Source organism: Oncorhynchus tshawytscha, linkage group LG07 (genome assembly GCF_018296145.1).
Source record: "Oncorhynchus tshawytscha isolate Ot180627B linkage group LG07, Otsh_v2.0, whole genome shotgun sequence".
Classification (NCBI taxonomy): domain Eukaryota; kingdom Metazoa; phylum Chordata; class Actinopteri; order Salmoniformes; family Salmonidae; genus Oncorhynchus; species Oncorhynchus tshawytscha.
In genome coordinates, this window is record NC_056435.1 from 66,117,002 (window position 1) to 66,142,965 (window position 25,964).

Below are 25,964 nucleotides of genomic sequence, written 5' to 3' on the forward strand. Positions count from 1 at the left end.
TACTTACAAGCCCTTAACCAGCAGGTGTAGACTTTACAGTGAAATGCTTACTTACAAGCCCTTAACCAGCAGGTGTAGACTTTACAGTGAAATGCTTACTTACAAGCCCTTAACCAGCAGGTGTAGACTTTACAGTGAAATGCTTACTTACAAGCCCTTAACCAACAGGTGTAGACTTTACAGTGAAATGTTTACTTACAAGCCCTTAACCAACAGGTGTAGACTTTACAGTGAAATGCTTTACTTACAAGCCCTTAACCAGCAGGTGTAGACTTTACAGTGAAATGCTTTACTTACAAGCCCTTAACCAGCAGGTGTAGACTTTACAGTGAAATGCTTACTTACAAGCCCTTAACCAACAGGTGTAGACCTTACAGTGAAATGTTTACTTACAAGCCCTTAACCAACAGGTGTAGACCTTACAGTGAAATGTTTACTTACAAGCCCTTAACCAGCAGGTGTAGACTTTACAGTGAAATGTTTACTTACAAGCCCTTAACCAACAGGTGTAGACCTTACAGTGAAATGTTTACTTACAAGCCCTTAACCAGCAGGTGTAGACTTTACAGTGAAATGCTTACTTACAAGCCCTTAACCAACAGGTGTAGACCTTACAGTGAAATGCTTACTTACAAGCCCTTAACCAGCAACGCAGTTTTCAGAAGAATTGGTGTTAAGAAAGTACTTAATAAATAAACTGAAGTAAAAAACAAAAAAAAGGAAGAAAAATGTGAAAAAATAACTAATAATTAAAGAGCAACAATATTATAACAGTAGCCAGGCAATATACAGGGGGTACCGGTGCAGAGTCAACATGTTGGGGTTAGGCGAGGTAATTGAGGTAGTATGTACATGTAGGTAAAGGTAAAGTGGCTATGCATAGATAATAAACAGAGAGAAGCAGCAGCGTAAAGATTGAGGGGGGGTCAATGCAAATAGACCAGGTAGCCATTTGATTAGCTGTTCAGGAGTCTTATGGCTTGAGGGTAGAAGCTGTTAAGAAGCCTTTTTGACCTAGACTTGGCCTCCGGTACCATTTGCCACCCAGTAGCAGAGAGAACAGTCTATGACTAGGGTGGCTGGAGTCTTTGGCAATTTTTAGGGCCTTGCTCTGAAACCACCTGGTATAGAGGTCCTAAAGGCAGGAAGCTTGGCCCCAGTGATGTACTGGGCCGTACGCACTACCTTCTCTAGTGCCTTGTGGACAGAGTCCGATCAGTTGACATACCAGGCGGTGATGCAACCAGTGCTCTTGATGGTGCACCTGTACAACTTTTGAGGTTTTGAGGACCCATGCCAAATCTTTTCAGTCTCCTGAGGGGGTATAGGTGTTATCGTACTCCAGTACTCTGCTGCCTGTGACTGGAACGAATTGCAAAAATCGCTGAAATTGGAGACTTTTATCTCCCTCACCAACTTCAAACACCAGCTATCTGAGCAGCTAACCGATCGCTGCAGCTGTACATTGGTAAATCTATTGGTAAATAGCCCACCCATTTTCACCTACCTCATCCCCATACTGTTTTTATTTATTTACTTTTCTGCTCTTTTGCACACCAATATCTCTACCTGTACATGACCATCTGATCATTTATCACTCCAGTGTTAATCTGCAAAATTGTAACTATTCGTCTACCTCCTCATGCCTTTTGCACACATTGTATATAGACTCCCCCTTTGTTTTCTACTGTGTTATTGACTTGTTAATTGTTTATTCCATGTGTAACTCTGTGTTGTCTGCTCACACTGCTATGCTTTATCTTGGCCAGGTCGCAGTTGTAAATGAGAACTTGTTCTCAACTAGCCTACCTGGTTAAATAAAGGTGAAATAAAAAAATAAATAAAAAATCTTGCCCTCTTCACGACTGTCTTGGTGTGTTTGGACCATGATAATTTGTTGATGTGGACATCATGGAACTTGAAGCTCTCAACCTGGTCCACTACAGCCTTGTCGATGAGAATGGGGGTGTGCCCGACCCTCCTTTTCCTGTAGTCCACGTCTTGATCACATTGAGGGAGAGGTTGTTACCCTGGCACCATACTTCCAGGTCTCTGACCTCCTCCCTATTGGATGTCTCATTGTTGTCGGTGATCAGGCCTACCACTGTTGTGTCATCAGCTAACTTAATGATGGTGTTGGAGTCGTGCTTGGACATGCAGTCATGGGTGAACAGAGAGTACAGGGGGGGACTGAGGAAGTCCAGGATCCAGCTGCAGAGGGAGGTGTTCAGTCAGAGGGTCCTTAGCTTAGTGATGTGCTTTGAGGGCACTAAGGTGTTGAACGCTGTGCTGTAGTCAATGAATAGCATTCTCACATAGGTGTTCTTTTTGTCGAGGTGGGAAAGGGCATTATGGAGTGCAATAGAGATGGCATTATCTGTGGATCTGTTGGGGTGGTATGAAAATTGGGGTAGGTCTAGGGTTTCTGGGATAATGGTGTTTATGTGAGACATGACCAGCCTTTCAAGGCACTTCATGCCTACAGACATGAGTGCTACAGGTCGGTAGTCATTTAGGCAAGTTACCATGTTGTTCTTGGGCACAGGGACTACGGTGGTCTGCTTGAAACATGTTGGTATTACAGGCTCGGTCAGGGACAGGTTGAAAATGTCAGTGAAGACATTTGCCAGTTGGTCAGCGCATGCTTGAAGTACATGTCCTGGTAATCTGTCTGGCGCGGCGGCCTTGTGAATGTTAACCTGTTTTAAGGTCTTACTCACATCAGCTACAAAGTGTGTGATAACACAGTTGTCCGGAGAAGTTGGTGCTCTCATGCATGATTCAGTGTTGCTTGCCTCGAAGCGACCTTAGAAGTCATTTAGCTTGTCTGGTGGGCATGTGTCACTTGGCAGCTCGCTGCATCCCTTTGTAGTCTGTAATAGTTTGCAAAGCCCTGCCACATCCGACGAGCATCAGAGCTGGTGTAGTACGATTCAATCTTAATCCTGTATTGACGCTTTGCCTGTTTGATGGTTCGTTGGAGGGCATAGCAGGATTTCTTATAACCTTCCGGGTTAGAGTCCCGCTCCTTGAAAGCGGCAACTCTACCCTTTAGCTCAGTGCAGATGTTGCCTGTTGCCTGTTGCCTGTGAACCATAGTTTCTGTTTCGGGTATGCAAAAAAACTTCCGGTATGTACGGTCACTGTGGGGACGACGTCATCGATGCATTGATGAAGCCAGTGACTGATGTGGTGTACTCCTGAATGGCATCGGAAGAATCCCGGAACTTATTCCAGTCTGTGCTTGCAAAACAGTCCTGTAGCTTAGCATCTGCGTCATCTGACCACTTCCGTATTGAGCGAGTCACTGGTACTTCCTGCTTTAGTTTGTGTTTGTAAGCCGGAATCAGGAGAATGGAGTTAGAGTCAAATTTGCCAAATGGAGGTAGAGGGAGAGCTTTGTACGCGCCTCTGTGTGTGGAGTAAAGGTGGTCTAGAGTTTTTTTTGCACATGTAACATGCTGGTAGAATGAGGTAACACGGATTTAAGTTTCCCTGCATTAAAGTCCCCGGCCACTAGGAGCTCTGCCTCTGAATGAGCATTTTCTTGATTGCTTATGGCCTTATACAGCTCGTTGAGTGCGGTCTTAGTGCCGGCATTGGTTTGTTGTGGTAAATGGAAAGCTATGAAAATATAGATGAAAACTCTTTGGTAAACTTTGATAAATCATGTGGTTTACAGCTTATCATGAGATACTCTATCTCAAATGAGCAAAACCTCATGACTTCATTAATATTAGATTTTGTGCACCAGCTGTTATTGACAAATAGACATAGACCGCCACCCCTTGTCTTACCGGAGGCAACTATTCTATCTTGCTGATGCACTAAAAACCCCACCAGATGTATGTTATCCATGTCGTCGTTCAGCCACGACTCTGTGAAACATAAGATATTACATCTGAGCTCATCCATTTTATTATCCAATGATTACAAGTTGGCTTATAGGACTGATTGTATAGGCGGATTACCGACATGCCATCGGATCCTTACAAGGCACCCTGACCTACATCCCCAATATCTCTGTCTCTTCTTCATACAAATGGGCCTCGTCCAGTGTCTGAAGTGTAAATCCTTCACGTCCGACTCATTAAAGAAAAATCTTTGTCCAATACGAGGTGAGTAATCGCTGTCCTGATATCCAGAAGCTCTTTTCGGTCATAAGAGACGGTGGCAGACACATAGTGTACAAATAAATTACAAATAACACAAAAAAACACACACAATAGCAGAATTGGTTAGGAGCCCGTAAAACGGCAGCCATCTCCTCCGGGGCCATTAGTGACATACAAGACAGGTATCTTACAGACAGGAGTCTTTTCACATCCATCACATAATCTATATATAGACCTGTCCTTATAACAGCAATCCTGTTCAACTTTGAACTATCAGAATTATTCATCGTCTTTTGAGCAGTGAGACATCCAATTCCCTATATAGGGCACTTCCTTTGGCCAAAGCACTATAGGCCTGTATAAGGAATATGGTTCGGTTTAGGATGCCAGCCTTAGTCTTTTTCCTGGCTCCATCTGCTTTTCTACCATGACTTATGTCTTAATTCTTCTTCTATATGATGCTTAGTGGTTTGTACAACAGAAGAGTAGCAGAGAGCTGGTTTAGTAGCAGGTACAGTATACTAAACGTACATTAGCCTATAATTAAATGTCATGCTGTTATGGATACTGTTCAAACTCATAAAAATAATTGAAGCTGAATCAGGAAGGAAGTAATTCAGAGGACAAGGGATATACCACTATAACTACTCTCCTTCCTTCCTTCCTTCTGGTGTCTGTGTAGGTCAGTGGTGGCTGGTAACCTAAAACATTGAGGAGGACAATGGATGAAATAACCTAATGGGAGAACAATGCTATTAACTTCCTTTTTTCTCAATTTCCGCCTGACTGACGTGCCCAAAGTAAACTGCCTGATGCTCAGGCCCTGTAGAAATGTTAAAATAATGTATGAGACTATAGTCTCAATAGTCTCATACAATTTTTTTTTTGGAGAGAGACCATGCTCTTACAATAGAAAGTATAGGAGCATTCTGAATTCTAGCTCCCAGGATGCCATTCCTATGACTTATACAGGGCGTCAGTCCATGTTCAAGGTTTCAGGCTTGTAACTTCCAAAACGAATGAGAAATATGAGTTTAAGCTCAGGGACAGAGTCTTGAAAATTTGTGTTTGGGTGCAAAATGAAGACATGACGCACCTGCTAAAATCGGTTTCCTTTTGAACATACTTCTTTCTGTAAGAAATACTATAGTTTGATTACATTTTCGGGTATCTGAGGAGTAAATAGAAATGTATTTTGACTTGTTGAAACAAAGTTAAGCTCTAGATTTTCGGATTACATTCTCTGCCCGTTGAACGAGTGGATAACTCTAATCGATGGCGCCAACAAAACAGACTTTTTGGGATATAAAGAAGGATTTTATATAACAAAACGACAAACATGTTATAGCTGGAACACTATGGATGACAAATCAGAGGAAGATTTTCAAAAGGTAAGTTAATATTTAATCGCTATTTGTGAATTTTTGAGACATGTGCCGGTGGAAAAATATTTTGATGTGGGGCGCCGTCCTCAAACAATCGCATGGCATGCTTTGGCTGTAATGGCTACTGTAAATTGGACAGTGCAGTTATATTAACAATACTTTAAGCTTTCAACTGATATAAGATACTTGTATGAACCTAAATATTTAATTTCCATAATTTTTATGATTATTTATTTGAATTGCGCGCCCTCCAGTTTCACCGAAAGTTGTCCCACTAGCAGGACGCCTAGCTCAAACTTAAGGAGAGGACAAGGCTATACAGCTACTGGCAGATACTCCACTATCACTACTGTTGTTTACCTTTATTCCTATCTGTACAGATAGGGAAAAAACATTAAACTACTATATTTTCTGTGTCCTGGAATGAACAAGAATCATAATGTGCTGGGCACCAGGAAGTGCAGTTGTAATGCAATTTCAGTCATAGGAGATATAGATATATTCATTTTAGTCTAAAAGTAATAAGGTGATTATGAAATACAGTGCTGACTTCTCTCAGTATTACAGTAGCTAAGAATAGAACTGGCCCAGAGCTTGGGCTTATTTCAGTTACAGTCATCTCAGGCATGTATTCAAACAGATGTGCTTTCAGAACCTTTTTTAAATCTAGGACAGATGAGGGGTGTGACAGCCAAAACATTATCTCTGTACTGCCTCTCAGAAATGTCATCTCAGAAGCACTAGGAATTAACAGTGTTGACCCAGTGAAGGACAAATATATGTCTAGACATCAGCTTATACAAGATGTTAAATCAAACCTACCCAAGTACATCATGTAGTTTCATGACCTTGAAATGCCATGATTCCTCATGTTAACTAACTAGGGATAGAAGGGTTTTATTATGCACAAAGAAGCTCTTCTCGAAAGGATTGAGGTTGCTCAAATTCAAGAGAAAGGGAATGTCTCAGAAATTGATACACTGTCATTCTAACACTGTGGGGAAAGAGATTAGGGAAGTAGAAATGGATACACTGTCATTCTAATACTGTGGGGAAAGAGATTAGGGAAGTGGAAATTGATACACTGTCATTCTAACACTGTGGGGAAAGAGATTAGGGAAGTTGAAATTAGAACCACATTATGATGTCATACAAGGAACTCAGTGTTTGATTTGAAACATGTAGAAGTACGTTCCAAACCAAATGCTTAGTTCCTTGAAACAGATTACAGTTGTTAGTCAGCAGCATATTATAATATTTGAGTTGTATCTACAAAATGAAGTACAGAATGCAACTGCCTTGGCACACTGTGGTACCTAAAACAAGCGTAAAGCATTCATATCTGTACATGGATGAGTGTACTTCCTGAGTGGGGGGTCCACTGCAACCCCGGGACCGGATCATCCAGGACTCCATCACCCAGGACTCCAACCCCCAGGACTCCATCCACCAGGACCGCATCCTCAAGGACTCCATCACCCAGGACTCCAGCCACAGGAATCCAACCCCCAGGACCATCTCCCAGGACTCCAGCCCCAGGACTTCAACCCCCAGGACTCCATCCTCCAGGACTCCATCACCCAGGACTCCAGCCCCAGGACTCCAACCCCCAGGACTCCATCCCCCAGGACCGCATCCTCAAGGACTCCATCACCCAGGACTCCAGCCCCAGGAATCCAACCCCCAAGACCATCCCCCAGGACTCCAACCCCCAGGACTCCAACCCCCAGGACTCCATCCTCCAGGACTCCATCACCCAGGACTCCAGCCCCAGGACTCCAACCCCCAGGACTCCATCCCCCAGGACCGCATCCTCAAGGACTCCATCACCCAGGACTCCAGCCCCAGGAATCCAACCCCCAAGACCATCCCCCAGGACTCCAACCCCCAGGACTCCAACCCCGAGGACCATCCCCCAGGACTCCAATAGCCAGGACCATCCTCTAGGACTCTACCATCCAAGGACTCCATCACCCAGGACTCCATCCCCGGGACTCCATCCCCCAGGACTCCATCCCCCAGGACTCCAACCCCCAGGACTCCAACCCCGAGGACCATCCCCTAGGACTCCAATAGCCAGGACTCCATCCCCCAGTACTCCTTCCCCCAGAGAGATAGTTTGAATGCTGCTTCTCTCCAGAGCCTGATCTACACACTATGAGCTGTCCAGGCACACCAAGGAGTACTGAGGCATGGAGGAAGGCCTGTGATACCAACACAGGCACACTGAGACACTGTGATGCCATGGCTGTTCTATGACAAATCCCTGAAAATACTGAAACACCAGTGTTGAGGAAGTTACTGAAAATATAGTTTATCAAGCTACATATTACTTGACAGTGGAATAATTTAAGCTACACTACAGCTACCCATAAGAAAAATAGAGTTTACCTAACTCAAATTACTTTGAAAAAGAACATGCAAACTACTTTGTGAAAAATAATACAAATCGCAAGAACAGAACTTTGGGGTCAGATGTTAACAGAATGTGTAATTTAGCCTATTAAACCCCAAAACTAAGTTTCACGTCAGAATTAGGCTGGTCTGATGCCAATAAAGAAAATACAATCTTACCGTTTTCAACCGTATTTTATTTTTGCAAATAAAGTAGTCTGTACCCACTGGGCACAGATGTCAATTCAACGTCTCATCCACATTGGTTCAACGTAATTTAATTGAAATGATGTGGAAACAATGTTGATTCAACCGGTGTGTGTCCAGTGGGTCGTTCCAGTAGTTGGCTACACTGCTACACAACAAAAAAAAGCATTTAACTAACACTGTGAAACACTGAAACATTACAACACAGAAATGTTGAAACACAAACCACTTAAATCACCTAAGCACTGAAACACCGAAACTGACACTGAAACAAAGTAATTCCATTGCTACCTCACACTGGAATAGTGAGACATTGAAAAACTTTAACAATGAAGCACTAGACAATACTTAAACACCCAAACAAGGAAACGCTGAAGCATATCAGCTGGCCTCTTGTTATCAGCCCCACACTGAAATACTGTGATGCCCACACCACATCAGTCAGCTCTGATAGGATCTATGACGCCCACACCACATCAGTCAGCTCTGATAGGATCTATGACGCCCACACCACATCAGTCAGCTCTGATAGGATCTATGACGCCCACACCACGTCAGTCAGCTCTGATAGGATCTATGACGCCCACACCACATCAGTCAGCTCTGATAGGATCTGTGATGCCCACACCACGTCAGTCAGCTCTGATAGGATCTATGACGCCCACACCACATCAGTCAGCTCTGATAGGATCTATGACGCCCACACCACGTCAGTCAGCTCTGATAGGATCTATGACGCCCACACCACATCAGTCAGCTCTGATAGGATCTATGACGCCCACACCACGTCAGTCAGCTCTGATAGGATCAGCCCACACCACGTCAGTCAGCTCTGATAGGATCTATGACGCCCACACCACATCAGTCAGCTCTGATAGGATCTATGACGCCCACACCACATCAGTCAGCTCTGATAGGATCTATGACGCCCACACCACATCAGTCAGCTCTGATAGGATCTATGACGCCCACACCACGTCAGTCAGCTCTGATAGGATCTGTGATGCCCACACCACATCAGTCAGCTCTGATAGGATCTGTGATGCCCACACCACGTCAGTCAGCTCTGATAGGATCTATGACGCCCACACCACATCAGTCAGCTCTGATAGGATCTATGATGCCCACACCACGTCAGTCAGCTCTGATAGGATCTGTGATGCCCACACCACGTCAGTCAGCTCTGATAGGATCTATGACGCCCACACCACATCAGTCAGCTCTGATAGGATCTATGACGCCCACACCATGTCAGTCAGCTCTGATAGGATCTATGACGCCCACACCACATCAGTCAGCTCTGATAGGATCTATGACGCCCACACCACGTCAGTCAGCTCAGATAGGATCTATGACGCCCACACCACATCAGTCAGCTCTGATAGGATCTATGACGCCCACACCACGTCAGTCAGCTCTGATAGGATCTATGACGCCCACACCACATCAGTCAGCTCTGATAGGATCTATGACGCCCACACCATGTCAGTCAGCTCTGATAGGATCTATGACGCCCACACCACATCAGTCAGCTCTGATAGGATCTATGACGCCCACACCACATCAGTCAGCTCTGATAGGATCTATGACGCCCACACCACATCAGTCAGCTCTGATAGGATCTATGACGCCCACACCACATCAGTCAGCTCTGATAGGATCTATGACGCCCACACCACATCAGTCAGCTCTGATAGGATCTATGACGCCCACACCACATCAGTCAGCTCTGATAGGATCTATGACGCCCACACCACGTCAGTCAGCTCTGATAGGATCTATGACGCCCACACCACATCAGTCAGCTCTGATAGGATCTATGACGCCCACACCACATCAAGATCATCACATCTCCAAGATGGCGTAGCAGTAAGTTGTCCTGTCTCGTGTCCCTTGTATATACCGTATATTTTTCGTTTTTTACATATTTTTTCTTCGCATATCTCTTCAAAAACATTTTGCTAAACCTAAGCTTCCAAATACTCTCCTGCAACCCGCCTCACCCAATGTAGCTATTTTTCCTAAAGTATTTATATTTACTTCGGAACCGGAACCCCTCAACTGAAGCTAGCCAGCTAACCACCAGCTATGCTAGCGGTCTTCAGCTAACCGGTCATCAGCTAAGCTAACCTTTAGCTCGGAAAGTTCTCGCCAGCTCGAACAACGCGACTCTAACCAGAGCATAACGGACCTATTTATTTTTCATCCCCGGATTCATCCCCGGATTCCCACCGCAACCGGAACATGATTACCCAGATGATTACTCCTGGCTAGCGCTTCCACCCACTTAGCGTGAAGCTAGCCCGGCCAGCGCACCTGTGCTACCACCGTAGCATACTCCTGGGCTACAATACCCGGGTCCACGACCGGTCTATCGATGTCACCGCATGAAGAGGAATAAACAGACTCACCCCATCGCGACGTCCCCCCAAAGGCCAACTCTCTAGCCCTCGCTATCTCCCTGCTTGCTAAACTCGGCCTGCTAACTGCTAGCTTGTCTAGCCCCGGTCCGCTAACTGCTACCTTGTTTAGCCCGGGCCTACGAACTGTTAGCACAGGCCTGCTAACTGCTAGCTTGTTTAGCCCAGGCCTACGAACTGTTAGCTTGTTAGCACAGGCCTGCTAACCGTCTGAATCGCCGCATCCCAAACACGCACCGGACCCATACTCACTTTCTATCTCTTTTTGATTTTTAATCTGTTTATACCTTTCCGGAAACCTGCCTCACCCAATGTGACACGGAATCGCTATTATTTTTATTTTTAGAACACACTCAAGAACCTCCAGAAGCTAACCAGCTAACTAGCTACAAGCTATTTAGTCATTGTTAACTTTTTTTCAACCTGGATAACACTCGCCAGTCCAGCTTCCCTGCCCCATCCACCGCTGCCCCCTGGACACTGATCTCTTGGCTACATAGCTGATGCACTTTGGACTGTCCATTAATCACGGTACTCCATTCTGCTTGTTTATGTTTTATCTGTCGGCCCCGTTGCCTAGTCAACGCCATTTTACCTGCTGTTGTTATGCTAGCTGATTAGCTGTTGTCTCACCTACTGTTTTAGCTAGCTTTCCCAATTCAACACCTGTGATTACTGTATGCCTCGCTGTATGTCTCTCTCAAATGTCAATATGCCTTGTATACTGTTGCTCAGGTTAGTTATCATTGTTTTAGTTCACAATGGAGCCCCTAGTTCTACTCTTCATACCCCTGATACCTCCTTTGTCCCACCTCCCACACATGCGGTGACCTCACCCATTACAACCAGCATGTCCAGAGATACAACCTCTCTCATCATCACCCAGTGCCTGGGCTTACCTCCGCTGTACCCGCACCCCACCATACCCCTGTCTGCGCATTATGCCCTGAATATATTCTACCATGCCCAGAAACCTGCTGCTCTTATTCTCTGTCCCCAACGCTCTAGGCGACCAGTTTTGATAGCCTTTAGCCGCACCCTCATACTACTCCTTCTCTGTTCCGCGGGTGATGTGGAGGTAAACCCAGGCCCTGCATGTCCCCAGGCTCCCTCATTTGTTGACTTCTGTGATCGTAAAAGCCTTGGTTTCATGCATGTCAACATCAGAAGCCTCCTCCCTAAGTTTGTTTTACTCACTGCTCTAGCACACTCTGCTAACCCTGATGTCCTTGCTGTGTCTGAATCCTGGCTCAGGAAGGCCACCAAAAATTCAGAGATTTCCATACCCAACTATAACATCTTCCGTCAAGATAGATCTGCCAAAGGGGAGGAGTTGCAGTCTACTGCAGAGATAGCCTGCAAAGTAATGTCATACTTTCCAGGTCCATACCCAAACAGTTCGAACTACTAATTTTGAAAATTACTCTCTCCAGAAATAAGTCTCTCACTGTTGCCGCCTGCTACCGACCCCCTCAGCTCCCAGCTGTGCCCTGGACACCATTTGTGAATTGATCGCCCCCATCTAGCCTCAGAGTTTGTTCTGTTAGGTGACCTAAACTGGGATATGCTTAACACCCCGCCAGTCCTACAATCTAAGCTAGATGCCCTCAATCTCACACAAATCATCAAGGAACCCACCAGGTACAACCCTAACTCTGTAAACAAGGGCACCCTCATAGACGTCATCCTGACCAACTGGCCCTCCAAATACACCTCCGCTGTCTTCAACCAGGATCTCAGCGATCACTGCCTCATTGCCTGTATCCGCTACGGAGCCGCAGTCAAACGACCACCCCTCATCACGGTCAAACGCTCCCTAAAACACTTCTGTGAGCAGGCCTTTCTAATCGACCTGGCCCGGGTATCCTGGAAGGACATCGACCTCATCCCGTCAGTTGAGGATGCCTGGTCATTCTTTAAAAGTAACTTCCTCACCATTTTAGATAAGCATGCTCCGTTCAAAAAATGCAGAACTAAGAACAGATACAGTCCTTGGTTCACCCCAGACCTGACTGCCCTCGACCAGCACAAAAACATCCTGTGGCGGACTGCAATAGCATCGAATAGTCCCCGTGATATGCAACTGTTCAGGGAAGTCCGGAACCAATACACGCAGTCAGTCAGGAATGCTAAGGCCAGCTTCTTCAGGCAGAAGTTTGCATCCTGTAGCTCCAACTCCAAAAAGTTCTGGGACACTGTGAAGTCCATGGAGAACAAGAGCACCTCCTCCCAGCTGCCCACTGCACTGAGGCTAGGTAACACGGTCACCACCGATAAATCCATGATTATCGAAAACTTCAATAAGCATTTCTCAACGGCTGGCCATGCCTTCCGCCTGGCTACTCCAACCTCGGCCAACAGCTCCTCCCCCGGCAGCTCCTCGCCCAAGCCTCTCCAAGTTCTCCTTTACCCAAATCCAGATAGCAGATGTTCTGAAAGAGCTGCAAAACCTGGACCCATACAAATCAGCTGGGCTTGACAATCTGGACCCCCTATTTCTGAAACTATCCGCCGCCATTGTCGCAACCCCTATTACCAGCCTGTTCAACCTCTCTTTCATATCGTCTGAGATCCCCAAGGATTGGAAAGCTGCCGTAGTCATCCCCCTCTTCAAAGGGGGAGACACCCTGGACCCAAACTGTTACAGACCTATATCCATCCTCCCCTGCCTATCTAAGGTCTTCGAAAGCCAAGTCAACAAACAGGTCACTGACCATCTCGAATCCCACCGTACCTTCTCCGCTGTGCAATCTGGCTTCCGAGCCGGTCACGGGTGCACCTCAGCCACACTCAAGGTACTAAACGATATCATAACCGCCATCGATAAAAGACAGTACTGTGCAGCCGTCTTCATCGACCTTGCCAAGGCTTTCGACTCTGTCAATCACCATATTCTCATCGGCAGACTCAGTAGCCTCGGTTTTTCGGATGACTGCCTTGCCTGGTTCACCAATTACTTTGCAGACAGAGTTCAGTGTGTCAAATCGGAGGGCATGCTGTCCGGTCCTCTGGCAGTCTCTATGGGGGTACCACAGGGTTCAATTCTCGGGCCGACTCTTTTCTCTGTGTATATCAATGATGTTGCTCTTGCTGCGGGCGATTCCCTGATCCACCTCTATGCAGACGACACCATTCTATATACTTTCGGCCCGTCATTGGACACTGTGCTATCTAACCTCCAAACAAGCTTCAATGCCATACAACACTCCTTCCGTGGCCTCCAACTGCTCTTAAACGCTAGTAAAACCAAATGCATGCTTTTCAACCGATCGCTGCCTGCACCCGCATGCCCGACTAGCATCACCACCCTGGATGGTTCCGACCTTGAATATGTGGACATCTATAAGTACCTAGGTGTCTGGCTAGACTGCAAACTCTCCTTCCAGACTCATATCATACATCTCCAATCAAAAATCAAATCAAGAGTCGGATTTCTATTCCGCAACAAAGCCTCCTTCACTCACGCCGCCAAGCTTACCCTAGTAAAACTAACTATCCTACCAATCCTCGACTTCGGCGATGTCATCTACAAAATGGCTTCCAACACTCTACTCAGCAAACTGGATGCAGTATATCACAGTGCCATCCGTTTTGTCACTAAAGCACCTTATACCACCCACCACTGCGACTTGTATGCTGTAGTCGGCTGGCCCTCGCTACATATTCGTCGCCAGACCCACTGGCTCCAGGTCATCTACAAGTCCATGCTAGGTAAAGCTCCGCCTTATCTCAGTTCACTGGTCACGATGGCAACACCCATCCGTAGCACGCGCTCCAGCAGGTGTATCTCACTGATCATCCCTAAAGCCAACACCTCATTTGGCCGCCTTTCGTTCCAGTACTCTGCTGCCTGTGACTGGAACGAATTTCAAAAATCGCTGAAGTTGGAGACTTTTATCTCCCTCACCAACTTCAAACATCAGCTATCTGAGCAGCTAACCGATCGCTGCAGCTGTACATAGTCTATTGGTAAATAGCCCACCCATTTTCACCTACCTCATCCCCATACTGTTTTTATTTATTTACTTTTCTGCTCTTTTGCACACCAATATCTCTACCTGTACATGACCATCTGATCATTTATCACTCCAGTGTTATCTGCTAAATTGTAACTATTCGTCTACCTCCTCATGCCTTTTGCACAGATTGTATATAGACTCCCCCTTTGTTTTCTACTGTGTTATTGACTTGTTAATTTGTTTATTCCATGTGTAACTCTGTGTTGTCTGCTCACACTGCTATGCTTTATCTTGGCCAGGTCGCAGTTGTAAATGAGAACTTGTTCTCAACTAGCCTACCTGGTTAAATAAAGGTGAAATAAAATAAAAAAATCAGTCAGCTCTGATAGGATCTGTGATGCCCACACCACATCAGTCAGCTCTGATAGGATCTATGACGCCCACACCACGTCAGTCAGCTCTGATAGGATCTATGACGCCCACACCACATCAGTCAGCTCTGATAGGATCTATGACACCCACACCACATCAGTCAGCTCTGATAGGATCTATGACGCCCACACCACGTCAGTCAGCTCTGATAGGATCTATGACGCCCACACCACATCAGTCAGCTCTGATAGGATCTATGACGCCCACACCACGTCAGTCAGCTCAGATAGGATCTATGACGCCCACACCACATCAGTCAGCTCTGATAGGATCTATGACGCCCACACCAAATCAGTCAGCTCTGATAGGATCTATGACGCCCACATCATGTCAGTCAGCTCTGATAGGATCTATGACGCCCACACCACATCAGTCAGCTCTGATAGGATCTATGACGCCCACACCACGTCAGTCAGCTCTGATAGGATCTATGACGCCCACACCACATCAGTCAGCTCTGATAGGATCTATGACACCCACACCACGTCAGTCAGCTCTGATAGGATCTATGACGCCCACACCACATCAGTCAGCTCTGATAGGATCTGTGATGCCCACACCACATCAGTCAGCTCTGATAGGATCTGTGATGCCCACACCACGTCAGTCAGCTCTGATAGGATCTATGACGCCCACACCACATCAGTCAGCTCTGATAGGATCTATGACGCCCACACCACATCAGTCAGCTCTGATAGGATCTGTGATGCCCACACCACATCAGTCAGCTCTGATAGGATCTATGACGCCCACACCACATCAGTCAGCTCTGATATGATCTATGACGCCCACACCACGTCAGTCAGCTCTGATAGGATCTATGACGCCCACACCACATCAGTCAGCTCTGATAGGATCTATGACGCCCACACCACATCAGTCAGCTCTGATAGGATCTATGACGCCCACACCACATCAGTCAGCTCTGATAGGATCTGTGATGCCCACACCACATCAGTCAGCTCTGATAGGATCTGTGATGCCCACACCACGTCAGTCAGCTCTGATAGGATCTGTGATGCCCACACCACATCAGTCAGCTCTGATAGGATCTATGACGCCCACACCACATCAGTCAGCTCTGATAGGATCTGTGATGCCCACACCACATCAGTCAGCTCTGATAGGATCTATGACGCCCACACCACATCAGTCAGCTCTGATATGATCTATGACGCCCACACCACGTCAGTCAGCTCTGATAGGATCTATGACGCCCACACCACGTCAGTCAGCTCTGATAGGATCTATGACGCCCACACCACATCAGTCAGCTCTGATAGGATCTATGACACCCACACCACATCAGTCAGCTCTGATAGGATCTATGACGCCCACACCACATCAGTCAGCTCTGATAGGATCTGTGATGCCCACACCACGTCAGTCAGCTCTGATAGGATCTGTTATGCCCACACCACATCAGTCAGCTCTGATAGGATCTCTGATGCCCACACCACATCAGTCAGCTCTGATAGGATCTGTGATGCCCACACCACATCACGTCAGCCAGCTCTATTCTGATAGGCTCTGTGATGCCCACACCACATCAGTCAGCTCTGATAGGATCTGTGATGCCCACACCACGTCAGTCAGCTCTGATAGGATCTGTGATGCCCACACCACGTCAGTCAGATCTGATAGGATCTATGATGTCCACACCACATCAGTAAGCCCCACACTGGAAAACTGTGAAGCCCAAACCACGTCGGTCTTCTCTGATAGGATCTATGATGCCCACACCACGTCAGTCAGCCAGCTCTATTCTGATAGGCTCTGTGATGCCCACACTCTGCTCTGATAGGCTCCGTGATGACCACACCACGTCAGTCAGCTCTGATAGGCTCTGTGATGCCCAGACCACGTCAGTCAGCTCTGATAGGATCTATGATGCCCACACCACGTCAGTCAGCTCTGATAGGATCTATGACGCCCACACCACATCAGTCAGCTCTGATAGGATCTATGATGCCCACACCACGTCAGTCAGCTCTGATAGGATCTATGATGCCCACACCACGTCAGTCAGCTCTGATAGGATCTGTGATGCCCACACCACATCAGTCAGCTCTGATAGGATCTATGATGCCCACACCACATCAGTCAGCTCTGATAGGATCTATGATGCCCACACCACATCGGTCAGCTCTGATAGGCTCTGTGATGCCCACACTCTGCTCTGATAGGCTCCGTGATGACCACACCACGTCAGTCAGCTCTGATAGCATCTGTGATGCCCACACCACGTCAATCAGCTCTGATAAGCTCTATGATGCCCACACCAGGTCAGTCAGCCAGCTCTATTCTGATAGGCTCTGTGATGCCCACACTCTGCTCTGATAGGCTCAGTGATGCCCACACCACGTCAGTCAGCCCCACACTGAAATACTGTGATGCCCAAACCATGTCAGTCAGCTCTGATAGGATCTATGATGCCCACATCACATCAGTCAGCTCTGATAGGATCTGTGATGCCCACACCATGTCAGTCAGCTCTGATAGGATCTGTGATGCCCACACCACATCAGTCAGCTCTGATAGGATCTGTGATGCCCACACCACGTCAGTCAGCTCTGATAGGATCTGTTATGCCCACACCACATCAGTCAGCTCTGATAGGATCTGTGATGCCCACACCACGTCAGTCAGCTCTGATAGGATCTATGATGCCCACACCACATCAGTCAGCTCTGATAGGATCTGTGATGCCCACACCACGTCAGTCAGCTCTGATAGGATCTGTGATGCCCACACCTCGTCAGTCAGCTCTGATAGGATCTGTGATGCCCACACCACGTCAGTCAGCTCTGATAGGATCTGTGATGCCCACACCACGTCAGTCAGCTCTGATAGGATCTGTGATGCCCACACCACGTCAGTCAGCTCTGATCGGATCTGTGATGCCCACAACCTGTCAGTCAGCTCTGATAGGATCTATGATGCCCACACCACATCAGTCAGCTCTGATAGGATCTGTGATGCCCACACCACGTCAGTCAGCTCTGATAGGATCTGTGATGCCCACACCATGTCAGTCAGCTCTGATAGGATCTGTGATGCCCACACCACGTCAGTCAGCTCTGATAGGATCTGTGATGCCCACAACATGTCAGTCAGCTCTGATAGGATCTATGATGCCCACACCACATCAGTCAGCTCTGATAGGATCTGTGATGCCCACACCACGTCAGTCAGCTCTGATAGGATCTGTGATGCCCACACCACGTCAGTCAGCTCTGATAGGATCTGTGATGCCCACACCACGTCAGTCAGCTCTGATAGGATCTGTGATGCCCACACCACGTCAGTCAGCTCTGATAGGATCTGTGATGCCCACACCATGTCAGTCAGCTCTGATAGGATCTGTGATGCCCACAACATGTCAGTCAGCTCTGATAGGATCTATGATGTCCAGACCACATCAGTCAGCTCTGATAGGATCTGTGATGCCCACACCACGTCAGTCACCTCTGATAGGATCTGTGATGCCCACACCACATCAGTCAGCTCTGATAGGATCTGCGATGCCCACACCACGTCAGTCAGCTCTGATAGGATCTATGATGCCCACACCACATCACGTCAGCCAGCTCTATTCTGATAGGCTCTGTGATGCCCATACTCTGCTCTGATAGGCCCTGTGATGCCCACACCATGTCATTCAGCTCTGATAGGCTCTGTGATGCCCACAGTCTGCTCTGATAGGCTCTGTGATGCCCACACCACGTCAGTCAGCTCTGATAGGATCTGTGATGCCCACACCACGTCAGCCAGCTCTGATAGGCTCTGTGATGACCACACCACGTCAATTAGTCAGCTCTGATAGGCTCCGTGATGACCACACCACATCAATCAGTCAGCTCTGATAGGCTCCGTTATGACCACTCCATGTCAGTCAGTCAGCTCTGATAGGCTCCGTGATGACCACACTCTGCTCTGATAGGCTTTGTGATGCCAGTCAGCCAGCTCTGCTCTGATAGGCTCTGTGGTTGACTACACCATGTCAGCCAAGCCATGCAGCTCTCAGCATCTCAGGATTTATAAGAGTGTCATCTCTGAGTGGCACCCAGCCAAGTCTCTCTCTGCAGGGCGGCTGAGAGCTACATGATCAGTGCTCAAGGCTGTCTGACTCTAACAGAGTGAGAAGGAGATTTCCACAACTTATATCATTCCAGTAGAGGTAACTGTAGGACAGTAAAGCAGCCTACCAACGTATGCACGGGCAAAATAACACACACACACACACACAAACACACAACCTCACACATACAGCACCAAAGAGTGTTCGAACAGATGTTTCACTTCCTCCTCAGTAATTAGTGCCTATTGATATCGTAACAAGAGGACAGTGTGATTCATGGTTCAGTTCCTCCTCAGTAATTAGTGCCTATTGATATCGTAACAAGAGGACAGTGTGATTCATGGTTCAGTTCCTCCTCAGTAATTAGTGCCTATTGATATCGTAACAAGAGGACAGTGTGATTCATGTTTCACTTCCTCCTCAGTAATTAGTGCCTATTGATATCGTAACAAGAGGACAGTGTGATTCATGTTTCACTTCCTCCTCAGTAATTAGTGCCTATTGATATCGTAACAAGAGGACAGTGTGATTCATGGTTCACTTCCTCCTGACTATCAGTACATCAGGCTGAGATATAGCCAGAGGCTGACTCCACTCTCAGTACATCAGACAGAGCTATAGCCAGAGGCTGACCCCACTGTGATCCCTGAGCAACACCTCTCTCTCTTCGCGCACCCTCTCACACACACACACACACACACACATACACACACACTCATACATACACACACACTCACATACACACACATACATACATACACACACACACACACACACACACACACACACACACACACACACACACTTAACATAAAGTTACATACAAATAAATCACGGGTAGAAGGGCAGTGAACCAAATGTCAAATGACGATTAGACAAATGAAGAGTGCCCTCCCCATGACCTTAATGATTTATAACAGTATTATTAATCTATTCTAACACTCCTAATTAACCTCTAGTAACTCCCCATCCCGAGTCCGGGAGCGTAATCATCGACTGCCAGTAATTAGCATAACGCAACAGACATAAATATTAATAGAAAATATTCCTATTCATGAAAATCACAAGTGAGATATATTGAGACACAGCTTAGCCTTTTGTTAATCACCCTGTCATCTCAGATTTTCAAAATATACTTTACAGCCAAAGCTAGACAAGCATTTGTGTAAGTTTATCGATAGCCTAGCATAGCATTTTGTCCAGCTAGCAGCAGGTAACTTGGTCACGGAAATCAGAAAAGCAATCAAATTAAATCGTTTACCTTTGATGAGCTTCGAATGTTTTCACTCACGAGACTCCCAGTTAGATAGCCAATGTTCCTTTTTTCCAAAAATATTATTTTTGTAGGCGAAATAGCTCCGTTTGTTCTTCACGTTTGGCTGAGAAATTGCAGTCACAAAAACGCCCCAAAATATTCAAAATTAGCTCCATAATATCTACAGAAACATGGCAAACGTTGTTTATAATCAATCCTCAAGGTGTTTTTCAAATATCTATTCGATAATATATCAACTGGGACAGTTGGCTTTTCAGTAGGACCGTGAGGAAAAATGGCTACCTCTGTCTTTTACGCAAGAATTACTCAGAGCCATCAGCTGGCCACTTACGCAATGTGTTCGTTTACGCTCAAGTCGTGAAACTACGTCTAAAGGCTGTAGACACCTTAGGGAAGACATAGAAAAAGGAATCTGGTTGATATCCCTTTCAATGGGCAATAGGGATGCATAGAAAGGCAGGGGTTTCAAAATAAGAGTCACTTCCTGATTGGATTTTTCTCAGGATTTCGCCTGCAATATCAGTTCTGTTATACTCACGGACAATATTTTTACAGTTTTGGAAACTTTAGAGTGTTTTCTATCCTGTCAATTATATGCATATTCTAGCATCTGGTCCTGAGAAATAGGCAGTTTACTTTGGGACGTTATTTTTCCAAAAATAAAAATAGTGCCCCCTAGCTTCAAGAGGTGCCCCCTAGCTTGCCCCCTAGTGCCCCCTAGCTTGCCATCTACTAAAAACTAAAAACATTCCTTCCTACATATTTGTATGCATATATTTTTCAACTGTGCTGTGATGTTTCACAAAAGTTCTGAACTTTTCTATTCTTATAGTTTCTACAGATTGTAAATCAAAGATCAAATGTTTTGCTATTATATTATAATGCATTATATTATTGATCGATTGACTTTTCAAATCACCCAGAGGACAGTAAATGTTACAATTCTTCAGCCAAACCTGAACCTGCTACCAAAAACATGCTACTGTGCATGTGGACAGTACCAAAACAAACGATCTAACGATTCTGTCTCTTTGCATCAAGATTTGCAGAGCTGGGATGGTTGTATCCCCATATATACATAATATTCTATTGGTTGCAAGAATTTTTATATAATAATTTAAAAAGAAAAACTCTATGTTTGGAATCAACCGTCATTTTGTGTATCAGTTCATAAACCATGTGCCATGGAATAGGTACATCAAAAATCTCTTCACAACTATTTTACGACGTATAAGGCACAAATGTCATTTTTTTGGTCCTTAAGTGAAAAGGGTATAGTTTTTTTATTTATCACAATTTTCTTTAATGAGTTTTGGTCTTCAATGCAGGGCCGACAGACAAGTTCCTTACCTTCTCCCCTTTCCACTTTCCTCCTCCATTTTTACAGTAATGCTGCAATTAGTTGGTTGTAATTTTGGTTAGAGCAGACATTTTCATATATTTCTGTTAGTTCCATGTGTGACATAACTCCACTAGTCCCATTTATGATATAATTTACAAGGATTATACCATTTTTAAAACAATCTTTCAAAAATAATGTTCTTTTTTTATCAGTTATTGCATTTGAGTTTAAGCATAATATTTTATTGATTTCTTATGAAGAAGATGTCTGAGAGTACAGGAGAGTACCATGGATTAGTCTAGTTTTTTGACTCCGAGTTGCTCAGCCAGAGAGATAACAAATGGATGAGAAAAATGTGAGTTTCAAAACAGGGTCTAGTAGAAAAAAGGCTCTCAATAATAATGATCATGAAGGAACGCCTGGGGCAAGAATTTGTTTTATCTTCACAATTATATGATGGTCAGAGTTTTTCAATTTGGTATCTCTAAGACAATCAATAGGCCAGTGGTTGCTGATATAATTTGCAAAATCACCAGTAGCCAAATACTTATGGGGACGGTTAGTCAGGATACAGTAAGCCAATCAAGATTTACATCTCCTAACACAACCAGTTTAGATACCAGAAAGGGTTTTAAATCATCAGAAATAGTACCAACAGCCTCCGCGAAGCGGCTGGGAGGCGGTAGACCTCAGTAATAAATAAATGCACATTCTAGCTTATGGCCACTTTTACAGCCAACAGCTCACACATTTTTGGGGACAGAGATGCTAAGAGAGCAATATGCCATAACAGAAGTCCATCACATCTAAAATGGCAACGTCCTTATCCATAATCAAATTATTCAGCCAGGTCTCTGAGATGACCGTAACGTCTGGGCTAGTAACATGCACCCATACATCCAGAAATGTTAAACATCAGGCTTTGCACATGTATATGGAACAGTCCGAGCCCCATGCAAGATGTGACAACAGCAGGAGTGTCCATGGTGGATAAATGGTGACATAATTGTTAATAGAATTGGATAAGCTAGCCACAATGGGCTTCCTGATTGCACACAAACTGGCAGAAATAATAATAGAATTCAGGTAAATGTGCACAAGATTACTATTATAAGTACCCCTATGCTTAGGAGGACATGCAGCAATACCATATCTTGATATGACAATTAGTAGCTTAGGTGGAGCTAACAACAGTGTGTTCCGTATGGTAACTAACAGAGCTTTCAATGGAAATTAAATTAAACTGGCACAGAATGACTAATTGCAACACCCCCTATCAACATGGGAAGCTGTGACAGAATGATATCAGCTCACCTGTGTAATATTGACATAAGCTCTGAACCACTTGTTTTTTCAAACATGGTCCTGTTTTATCAATTGCTGTGCTGAACAACGGACAGTTCATTACCTCTGTTATGTGTTGTGTGTATTTGTATTTAGTTTTGCTATAAAGGTGATGGCGATACAATAATACACATGCACAATAAATAGGCCTACATCTAACAATACATACAGCCTCATTGTATATCTTTATATATATATACAGTACCAGTCAAATATTTGGACACACCTACCCATTCAAGGGTTTTTCTTTATTTCTCCTATTTTCTACATTGTAAAATCAATGAAACAACACATACGGAATCATGTACACGTAGTAACAAAAAAAGTGTTAAACAAATCTAAATGTATTTTGTTTGAGATTCATCAAAGTAGCCACCCTTTGCCTTGATGACAGCTTTGAACACACTAGGCATTGTCTCAACCAGCTTCACCTGGAATGCTTTTCCAACAGTATTGAAGGAGATACCACATGCTGAGCAATTGGGGGCTGCTTTTCCTTCACTCTGCTGTCCAACTCACCCCAAACCATCTCAATTGGGTTGAGGTCGGGTGATTGTGGAGGCCAGGTCATCTGATGCAGCACTCCATCACTATCCTTCTTGATCAAATAGCCCTTACACAGCCTGGAGGTGTGTGGGGTCATTGTCCTGTTGAAAAACAAATGATAGTCCCACTAAGCGCAAACCAGATGGGTTGGCGTATCGCTGCAGAATGCTGTGGTAGCCATGCTGGTTAAGTGTGCCTTGAATTCTAAATAAATCACTGACAGTGTCACCAGCAAAGCACCTCCTCCTCCATGCTACACGGTGGGAACTAAACATGCGGAGATCATCCGTTCATCTACTCTGCATCTCACAAAAACATGGAGGTTGGAACCAAAAATCTTAAACTTGGACTCATCAGACCAAAGGACAGATTTCCTCCGGTCTAATGTCCATTGCTCATGTTTCTTGGACCAAGCAAGTCTCTTCTTATTCTTGGTGTCCTTTAGAAGTGGTTTCTTTGCAGCAATTCGACCATGAAGGCCTGATTCACACAGTCTCCTCTGAACAGTTGATGTTGAGATGTGTCTGTTATTAGAACTCTGCAATTTCTGAGGCTGGTAACTCTAAAGAACTTATCCTCTGCAGCAGAGGTAACTCTGGGTATTCCTTTCCTGTGGCGGTCCTCATGAGAGCCAGTTTCATCATAGCGCTTGATTGTTTTTACTACTGCACTTGAAGAAAGTTCATGAAATGTTCTGCATTCACTGACCTTCATGTCTTAAAGTAATGTTTCTCTTTGTTTATTTGAGCTGTTCTCGCCAAAACATGGACTTGGCCTTTTACCAAATAGGGCTATCTTCTGTATTCCCCCTGCCTTGTCACAACACAACACAACTGACTGGCATTAAGACGGGAAGAAATTTCACAAATTAATTTTTAACAAGGCACACTTGCCAATTGAAATGCATTTCCAGGGGACTACCTCATGAAGCTGGTTGAGAGAATGCCAAGAGTGTTCAAAGCTGTCATCAAGGCAAAGGGTGGCTACTTTGAAGAATCTCAAATATAAAATATATTTTGATTTGCTTAACACTTTTTTTGGTTACTACATGATTCCCTATGTGTTATTTCATAGTTTTGATGTCTTCACTATTATTCTACTTTATTTATTATATTTTAATTTAACATTGAGCTTTAAATCAAATAATATGTTATTTGTCACCTGTGCCGAATACAACAGTTGTAGACCTTACAGCGGAATGCTTACTTACAAGCCGTTTACCAGAAATGTAGCTTTAAGAAAAATAAGAGAAAAAATAATATTTACTAACTAAAATTAAAAAATTTATAAAATAAGACAATAAAATTACAATAACAACTCTATATACAGGGGTACCGGTACAAAGACAATGTGCAGGGGTACAGGTACAGGTAATTGAGGTAATATGTACATATAGGTAGGGGTAAAGTGACTATGCATAGATTATAAACAGTGAGTAGCAGCAGCGTGACAAAATTATAATAATTTAATAAAATGGAAGGAGGAGTCGATGCAAATAACCAATTTAATAGTCACGCCAACTATTGAGATTCACACTCTGCTCTGTAAGGGCTACAACCTCCCCGTGTCATAACTAATTGATCCCTACCCACCGAAATGCTCTCAGAACGGACACTATTGAGAGACCATGTCGTCCTGTGCCATAACCGCCTGCGACCCACTAGCCTAGCCCCATTTCCAGCCTGCCCCTTCTGTTCAGATTGAAGACTGACTGAGATAGCACCGGTAAAACTGTACCTCATTGATCCGGTGAGTAACACCTAGGACAGCTAACTGTAAGGTCCTGTATGATCACCCCCACTGCCTCCTCACCTGTTCAGCAGCCTCCGGGTCCAGGTGTGAGTCAAGGAGAGGCATGGTGAACTGGATCTTCCTGGGGCTGCCTGTCTCCATGGTCCTGCTGGTGGTAGAGTAGTAGTAGAGTAGAAGCTGCAGAGATCACTATCGAGCGCTTTCTCTCTCTATCTCTGTCTCTCTGAGTCTGTCTGTCTCTCTGTCTCTCTATCTCTGTCTCTCTGAGTCTGTCTGTCTCTCTGTCTCTCTGAGTCTGTCTCTCTGTCTTTCTGAGTCTGTCTGTCTGTCTGTCTGTCTCTATCTCTTCACACCTGTCCCCTTCTATTACCCTCTTTCTCTCTCTCTCTCCCTGTCCTTTCTATGCCGTACTCTTTCAGTCTCTTTCTTTCTTTTCCAGCTCTACTATTACTGTGTTCCTGTGTTCCTCTGCCCGGTCTCCTTTCAGTTCTGTACTAGAGAGGGAAGCAAGGGCATACTGCTCTCTGAAGACCTCTCTCTCTTTCTCTCTCTCTCTCTCTCTCTCTCTCTCTCTCTCTCTCTCTCTCTCTCTCTCATTCGCTGAGTCTGCCTCCCTCTCGCACTTGACCCCGCCCCCTCTCCCCTCTCTCTCGTTCTATTGGCTGGTCTTGCACTGGGACTTAACTGCAGAGCCAAACCAAGCCGGAGGCT

General features: G+C 45.2%; 1 protein-coding gene across 2 annotated transcripts in view; it reads right to left on the reverse strand.

The window, feature by feature from the left end:
* The window catches only part of LOC112255076 (protein phosphatase 1 regulatory subunit 1A), a 67,964-nt gene extending 42,437 nt beyond the window's left edge, over positions 1 to 25,527 (reverse strand). For both annotated transcript variants that reach the window (XM_024428132.2, XM_024428131.2), the window contains exon 1: positions 25,314 to 25,527. In XM_024428132.2, coding sequence (XP_024283900.1) covers positions 25,314 to 25,394 — 81 coding nt within the window. In that variant the 5' untranslated portion in view covers positions 25,395 to 25,527. The remainder of the gene's footprint in view (positions 1 to 25,313) is intronic.
* Between the last annotated feature and the right edge of the window lie 437 nt (positions 25,528 to 25,964).